This window comes from Brienomyrus brachyistius, chromosome 14 (genome assembly GCF_023856365.1).
Source record: "Brienomyrus brachyistius isolate T26 chromosome 14, BBRACH_0.4, whole genome shotgun sequence".
NCBI classification, from domain to species: domain Eukaryota; kingdom Metazoa; phylum Chordata; class Actinopteri; order Osteoglossiformes; family Mormyridae; genus Brienomyrus; species Brienomyrus brachyistius.
Window position 1 is genome coordinate 17,602,368 of NC_064546.1, and position 8,363 is coordinate 17,610,730.

Consider the following 8,363-nt stretch of genomic DNA (forward strand, 5'->3'; position numbering starts at 1 on the left):
GGCTTTCATTTTAGTCTGGGGTTGGTCAGAAGACCAATTGATTGAAGAACTGACTATGCGAAAGAGATGCAAAGTTTGATAAATGAAGAGCTTCACGGTGCGAATCTTGAGTGTGAGTTCGTCTGGCTTATCGTTCCAGCAGTTCTAAGTTGCACCATCGCCAGTCAGACTCATGCCTGGTCATGGAGTCTAGAGTCAAAGAGGACATGGTGGGGATGTTAGTTACTGATTCTGTCCTCCCCAAACCTCCCACAGATGCAGAGAGTCAGACGGTGGCAGAGGAACTGAGCTCTGCGTTCCCGCCCCCCCAGCCCTCGAGGCTCCTTCTCCACGGCCTCTTGAATTTTAACGCGTCCGTGTTTGTGAGGCAGCTCTGTCCGCTTGAGTGCTTCTCGTCAAGGCTGCCCAGCCAATGAAAGCCTTTCTCTCCCCCACCTCCCGGTGCCATCTGGAAATAGCGTTGCCTAGTAATTTCCCCGCAACGGCCGAACTCGGTTATTTTTAAAACCAGTCCGAAAGGTTGAAAAACCAATGGACTAACACACAGAGTGAAAGCAAGGTTTTTAGAACTCCTCACTTTTCCTTGTCCATCTCGAAAAGGACAATTCAGGAATGATGTCACAAAAGACAACCAAGCAGATACTGCGAGTGGGGTGAAAACACTGGTGAAAATGACTGCTTTCAGGAAGATCACATGATGAGTGTAATACATTACACTACGATTTATTGCTTTTCATTCGGTGTGTTTACAGTTCTTTTCTTTAGAGTTTCTTTCTTTTACCTGGTCTTCGGTCGTTATGGAGCTTTTCATTTCTTTGTTTGCTATGCATGTGCTAATGTCTCATTGGCTGTTCCCTGTTCTTATGGCACTGTGTAAACTCAAGGTCAGTTTGTGACAGTGCTAGAAGTGCCTGATGTTTTGGTTGTGGAAAAACAACTGCCAACCCCTTAATATTATGATCGCAGGTGTGAGGTTATTTTTCTCAGTGTTCAATGACCAAGGCTCTTCTGTTTTTCCTTCAAGCCTGATGTTAGTGTTTCCTGCGCTGCGTATCGACAGTTTCACCCTTTGAGCTCAAGCACTCGCCCGGATTTTATTTGAGCATGAGCACAGCGTTACTCTCATTTGTCACAGCAGGCCAAAGCGGCTTGTTTAGGTCACATCGTGCATCACCGGTGAACGTGGTTGCTATTCCAGCAAGACCAATTTAGGGCTACATAAAAGTGGAACTGTGGGAGGAGAATGACAGGAGGAGTAAAGGAGAATGAAGGCACAAATTAAATCTTTAATTCTGCTCCCTGGTTCCAATAAATAATTCTGAGAGATTACAATGAATATATTATTTAAGGAAGTTATTTTTCCACGCACAGAAGACCCATAAGCAGTCAGTCTTATTTTTTGACAGTGTTTTATTATTTTACCATATTTGTGATTTAAAAACCCAACATTTTCCAACCCTGAATGTCACGCATTCTTCATGCAACTCAAACCTCAGCTTGCTCTGTGTGTTTTATGTTTTCACTTCCTGTAAAGTTTCACTTTTATTTCATGGGTAAACATACATTATAACTGTGATTCTCTAAGGCAGGAGACTGCAAAGAAACCCCTAATACTATATCTTATCTTTTCTAAATTTGCACAGAGAATTTTCATATTTGCTGTGACGAGTGTGGAAAACCAAAGAATAATATTCTGAGCATCTGCCCTTCCAGTGCAATGTGCTGCATGTACATTTAATCAGCTGCCTTTTATCAAAATGTAACTAGTGCTTCAGTTCCATTATTCCAGTCCCTGATGTATCAATTTCCAGTTGCATCACTTATCCTCAGTTTCCTGAAAACAATTTAGCTTACCCTCCAAGGATTGGGCAGATGCTACAGCAATTGTTGTCAGGGAAGGCCTGCATGTGAAATAGCGTGCCAAGAGATATTGGATATTGAAACAGCAGAGGGATGCCTCATCAAGTAATTGTCAGTTACTTGTGTGAAAACAGGTAAAATAGAAAGTTTCAAATTATTTTGTATTTTAGAGCAGGGAAGTGTTGGATGCTGTATAAACTGCTGAATACCTAATAATAAGGATATTTATTTTTTAGTTTTGTTAGTGAATAGCTGAATACGTTTAAATTTAAATTCAAGAATTTCTGTAAAATACTGGCATAATGTGACAGAATTGGGCACGCATGCAAACTCAAGAATAGCTTAGCTGCTAAAAGCCCATCAGTCATCGAGTGATTTCTTGCCAGGTGTTTCTCTGGTTTTGGCACGAAGCTTATTCACCTGAGACTCGGCAATGTCTGCCCTCTCCTCTGCTTCCTCCAGCTCATGCTGTAGCTTGCGAAACTTGGCCAGGTTGGCGTTGGCCAGCTCCTCTGCCTCTTCAGTGGATCGCTTGTAGGCTTTGACCTTAAGCTGCAGCTTGTCCACCAGGTCCTGGAGCCGTGCCATGTTCTTGCGGTCCTCTTCTGTCTGATAGGTCAGCTCCTTGATGCGCCTCTCGTACTTGCGTACTCCCTTCATGGACTCTATCCCACGCTTCTGCTCTCCTTCCAGCTCACTCTCCAGTTCCCGTAGCCGGGCTTCCAGTTTCTGGACTTGCTTCTTCCCTCCTTTCATAGCGATCTGCTCTGCCTCATCCAGACGGTGCTGCAGGTCCTTAATGGTCTGCTCCATATTTTTCTTCATGCGCTCCAGGTGAGCACTGGTATCCTGCTCTTTCTTAAGCTCCTCTGCCATCATGGCAGCATCTGTGATGGCCTTCTTGGCCTTCTCTTCTGCATTGCGGCTCTCCTGCACCGCTTCCTCCACCTCAGTCTGCAGCTGCATGAGGTCCCCCTCCATCTTCTTTTTCTGGTTGATCAGACTGGTGTTCTGAGAGTGAAGGAGTTGCATTCTCTCTGTGGCCTCTGTAAGCTCCTGCTCAGCTAACTTTCGCCCCCTTTCTGTCTGTTCCACTACAGCGCGCAGCTCCTCTATCTCTGCTTGTATGAGGTTGTTTCTACGCTCCAAAATGGCAACATTCTCTTTTAGCTCCTCGTTACCTCGTACAGAATCATCCAGCTGTAGCTGGGAGTCTTTCAGGTACGCTTGGACACATTTGAGCTGCTTTTGGGCTTCTGCAGCTTGTCTGTTAGCCTGGCTCAGTTGTATCTCCATTTCATTGAGATCTCCCTCCATCTTCTTTTTGATTCTCAGGATCTCGTTTCGACTTCTCGTTTCAGATTCAAGGGATGTCTGCAAGGACTCCACCATGCGCTGATAGTTTCTTTTAGCTTGTTCCATCTCCTCATCCTTTTCAGAGAGCTTACGTTCAATTTCTGCTTTTACCTGGTTGAACTCTAGCTGGGCACGAAGGATCTTACTCTCTTCATGCTCCAGAGAGCCCTCTGCTTCCTCAAGAGCGGACTGCAGCTCAGCCTTCTCCTGTTCTATCTGCTTTCTGATCTTCTCCAGCTCGTGAACATTCTTCGCTCCCTCCCCAAGCTGATCAGTCAGGTCAGAGATCTCCTCCTGCAAGTTCTTGTTTTCTCTTTTAATTGTTTCTAACTGGTCAAGTGCTTCCTCATACGCATTCTTTAGTTTGAAAAGTTCCGTGCTAAGAGTGCGGGCCTCTTTTTGAGATGCCTCCAGCTCACACTGAGATTCTTCGTATTTCTGCTTCCACTCTGCCATGACCTTGTCAAAGGACCTCTGCTTCTTGTCGAGAACTGCAGATGCTGCATTAGAGCGCTCAAGGTCCAGCATGAGGTCCTCGATCTCATTTTGCAGGCGATGCTTGGTCTTTTCAAGGGAGGAGCACTTTGCATTCACTGCTTCCACAGCCTCCTCTGCCTCCTGCAGCCTTTGAGCCAGTTTTTTCTTAGCTTCTTCTAGCTCCTCGGTTCTCTGGATACCATCGGTTTCATACTTAGCCCTCCATGTGGATACTTCACTGTTAGCTTTGGATAGAGCCCTTTGGAGCTCTGCCTTTGCCTCCTGCTCTTCTTCATATTGCTCCCTGAGCAGGTCACAGTCATGGCGGGCTGACTGCACTGCATGAGCTAGTGCATTTTTGGCTTTTACCTCTTCCTCCAGCTGCCTGCGTAAGTCTTCCATCTGCTGCGTGGAGGAACTCTTCCCCCGCGTAAGCTGGGAGATCAGACACTCTCTCTCCTCCAGCTGCCGACTGAGCTCTCCATTTTCTGTCAGCAGTTTGGCCCTCTGAGTAGTTAAGTCATTGATGGATCGTTGGTTTTCATCAGTTTTAGCCTTGTATTCATTCATTTGGTCCTCCAGAGTACGACACATTTTTTCAAGGTTACATTTAGACTTCACTATATTCTCCATGTTGGAGGCAAAGTCGTCGAGTTCCAGCTTGAGCTCACCTTTCTCTTTCTCCAGTTTCTGCTTCACACGCTGGAGGTTATCGATCTGCTCTCCCAGCTCAGCCATGCTATCAGCATGCTTCTTACGCAGCGCAGCTGTAGTGGTCTCATGCTGGAGTGTGGCCTCTTCTAAGTCTCTGCGAAGCTTCTGAAACTCTGTCTCTCGCTTCTTGTTGAGCTCCACTTGAGCAGATGTGGCACCTCCAGCTTCTTCAAGACGTTCACTGATATCTTCTAGTTCTCGGGATAGGTCAGACCTCTGCTTCTCTACTTTAGCACGTGTTGCTCGTTCGGCGTCTAGCTCCTCTTCAAGCTCCTCAATGCGTGCCTGACTCTCTTTCATTTTCTTCTGTAACTGGATACTAACCATTTGTTCATCCTCAACCTTGCTGTTCAGGTTGTTAATCTCAAAGTCTTTTTTCTTGAGCTTTTCTTCTAGTTGTTGTTTGTCATTTTCCAAATCCATCACATTTTCTTGAGTCAACTTAAGATCTCCCTCAAGCTTTCTCTTGGCACGCTCCAAATCCATCCTGACCTTTTTTTCTTGTTCCAGGGAGCCTTCAAGATCATCCACTTGTTGCTCAAGCTTAACTTTAGCCTTAGTCAATGAGTTGACCTTGTCCTCTTCGCTTTGTAGGTCATCCAGTGTTTGCTGGTGTGCCTCTTGTAAAGCTTTCTTCTCTTTTGTAAGCTTCATAATGTTCTCCTCTTGAGAGGCCATCTCTTCAGTTAGGTTTTTTACCTTATTTTCTATGGCATGTTTCTCCTTTTCTACCTTGGCCAGTGTTAGTTCTAAATCATCAATGTCCTTCTTTAACTCTGCACACTCATCTTCCAGCTTGCGTTTCTTGGCTGTGAGTTCTGCATTCATTTCCTCCTCCTCCTCCATTCGTTCTGTGATTTCCTTTACTTTGGCTTCCAACTGGATCTTGCTTTTGATCAGCTGCTCACAGCGCTCCTCTGCATCAGTAAGCGTGTCCTGTTCAGACTGCAGTTGGAGAAGCAGATCATTTTTCTCCTGCAGTAGTGAGACCATCTTTTCCTCCAGCTCTTTTCGCCTGCCATCAGATTTATCTAGGGTCTCCTTCAGTTTATTGAACTCCTCTTTCATATTGGCCATCTCTTTCTCCGACTCTGCACTCTTCAGAAGTGGCTTTATCTTGAAATACATTTTCATCCACGGCCAGTTTTTTACACCAAGGAAGGAACGAAGGTTCCACTGAATAACCATCAGTGCGTCCCTGCGTTCCACAAGCTTTTTGAACTCTTCCCTCATGAGCAAACCACGGGAGTTAGCCTGGATCCTTGTGATAATGCGAGCGAGCTGTTCATCTCTCATTTCTTCCAGTGTACCCAGCAAACCAGCTTTAAAGAATACCTTAGTGTTTCCAAAGCGATACTGCGTGTGATCGATGTCCAAGGATCCAAGGAGTTTCTCCGTACCCTTCTTGCTGTCGATAAACTGGCCCTCGGGAATTGCGGAAGCGTTCAGGATACGGTATCTCTGTTTGAAGTCTCCATAGAGGACTCTGTTGGGAAAACCCTTTCTGCAGATTCTGATGCCCTCGAGCACACCGTTACACCGCAGCTGGTGCATAACAAGGCAGTTCTCCATAATCCCGGGTGTTTTCCTTTCATTAGGGATCAGACAACGTACAAAGTGGGGGTGAGTGGTCTTCAGATTCGTCATCAGTTTGTTGAGATTTTCCCTGTGTAGTGCTGACACAGTTTGGAAAGATGAGCCCTTTTTCTTCGCCCCTTTGCTAGATTTCTCTGCCCCATCAGCTGCTGCATAGCTGGAGAACAGATGACTAAGGAGTTTGAGGGAAGACTTCTGGTAAAGCCCTACTACAGTTTCATTCAGCGGGTCTTTGTTCTTCACCAGCCAGCCTGTGATGTTGTAATCTACAGTTCCTGCATAATGGCCGAGGGCAAAGTGTGCCTCTGGTCCACCCTTCACTGTCCGTGGTTTTTGGAATATGTTTGATTTTCCTAAATGATTGTCATAGAGCTTAGACTTGAAAGTTTGATCTGTGGCCTTTGGAAACATACATTCTTCCTCTAGTATAGACATGATCCCAAGGGGCTTTTCGATTAGTTCAATGCAGGCCTGCAAGTCCATGCCGAAATCAATGAATTCCCAGTCAATACCCTCTTTCTTGTACTCCTCTTGCTCAAGCACAAACATATGATGGTTGAAAAATTGTTGCAGTTTTTCATTGGTGAAGTTGATGCAGAGTTGCTCAAAGCTGTTAAAGTCAAAGATCTCAAATCCAGCAATGTCCAGCACACCAATGAAGTACTGACGCTGCTGCTTAGTCTCAAGAGATTGGTTGATTCTCACCACCATCCAGTTGAACATCTTCTCATACACTGACTTAGACAGTGCACCAATAGAGTAGTAGACTTGTGACACACTTTGACCCTTGGTAACATATTCATTGCCAACCTTGACCCTAGGGTGGCACAAACCCTTCAATAAGTCAGCTGAATTTAGTCCCATCAGATAGGCTGACTTGTCAGCAGATTCTGTTCCATCAGGCTCTGCCTGTTCTTCACGTTGCTTATTCTTGAACTTCATGTTGCCATAATGCATGATTGCACCGGTCAGCTTGTAGACGCCAACTTTCTCCTCACTTGTGAAACCAAGTACATCAAAAGCATTATCAGTAGCAACCAGTTCCTCTCCGTCATCGATGGAAGCAACAGTTACTTCTCCTTGTGAGACATAGGCATAATCATAAGGGTTGTTGGTGATCAGCAGCATATCCAGCAGCTCTGGCTTTTTATTGGATAAAATTTGGTAAAAAATGTGGTAGTTTCTTTCAGCCTTGAGCTGGAAGGTGACACGAGATTTCTCAAGTAAATACGTCTCGATGTCAGCAGAAGACAGTTTTCCACTTACTCCAAAATGAATGCGGATGAATTTACCAAACCGAGAGGAATTGTCATTCCTCAAAGTCTTAGCATTGCCGAAAGCCTCCAAAGCAGGATTAGCCTGGATTATCTGGTCTTCCAGCGTACCTTTGTTTGCATCTTTCTTGCTGCCACCACCTACAGCAGCAATGCTGGCAAAATATTGGATGACTCTTTTGGTGTTGACAGTCTTCCCTGCCCCGGATTCTCCAGTGATAAGGATAGATTGATTCTCACGATCTGTCAGCATGTACTGATAGGCGTTGTCAGAAATGGAGTAGATGTGCGGGGGAGCCTCTGATCTCTTCTTCCCCCGGTAAGCATTAACAACCTCCTGGTCATACACCGGCAACCACTTATAGGGGTTAACAGTAACACAGAACAGCCCAGAGTAGGTATAGATCATCCAAGCTGCATAACGCTCTTTGAGGTTAAACAGCACGGCAGGCTCATGGAGGAAGGTGAACATAGCCATGTCTTCGATTTTGTCAAACTTCGGCGGATTCTGAGGGTGCACATCTGTCTCTTTCACAGTGACGATCGTCCCATCTTCTCTTTTCACGGTCACCTTGCCGGCTTCCTTGCTGGTGATCTGGCCCTTGACGTATTCCTCCTTTTCATCCACCACAAAACACTCGGTCTTAATGTCAAATAGCCTGGTCTGGGCTTCCAGGCGCTCCTTGTCGGATTTCCTCAGGTACGGAGCAGCTTTGCCAAACTCAGCCATGATAGAGTCACCCATTGTTAAAGCACAGCGAGCACAGAGTCAGGAGACTGAATCGAGAAGCAAAGTAGCTTGATGTGTGGGAACGGTACACTGGTCTGCACTTTATAAAGGGAGAGCAAGCTCCAAATTAGGAAGCAACTAAGGCACTGATGGAAAGTGATGTTCCTTTTGAGGCTGAGATGTCTGTTCCTGTTAGTGCCCATTTAAGGATACATGACACCTCTCCCATATCTGCCCGGCCACTTTAACATCCAGCCCCTACGTCTAATCAATGTACACTAAGCCAAACATACTCATGCATGCACACACACACACTTCAGTTAACATTCCTTACTTGTCTAGCTTAGGGAAACCAT

General features: G+C 45.6%; 1 protein-coding gene across 1 annotated transcript; it reads right to left on the minus strand.

Moving 5' to 3' along the window:
* Positions 1-1,392: 1,392 nt before the first annotated feature.
* On the minus strand, positions 1,393-8,101 carry LOC125707921 (myosin-6-like). The gene has a single exon (XM_048975358.1). The coding sequence runs from the start codon at positions 8,020-8,022 to the stop codon at positions 2,221-2,223; it is 5,802 nt and encodes a 1,933-aa protein (XP_048831315.1). The 5' UTR covers positions 8,023-8,101; the 3' UTR covers positions 1,393-2,220.
* Between the last annotated feature and the right edge of the window lie 262 nt (positions 8,102-8,363).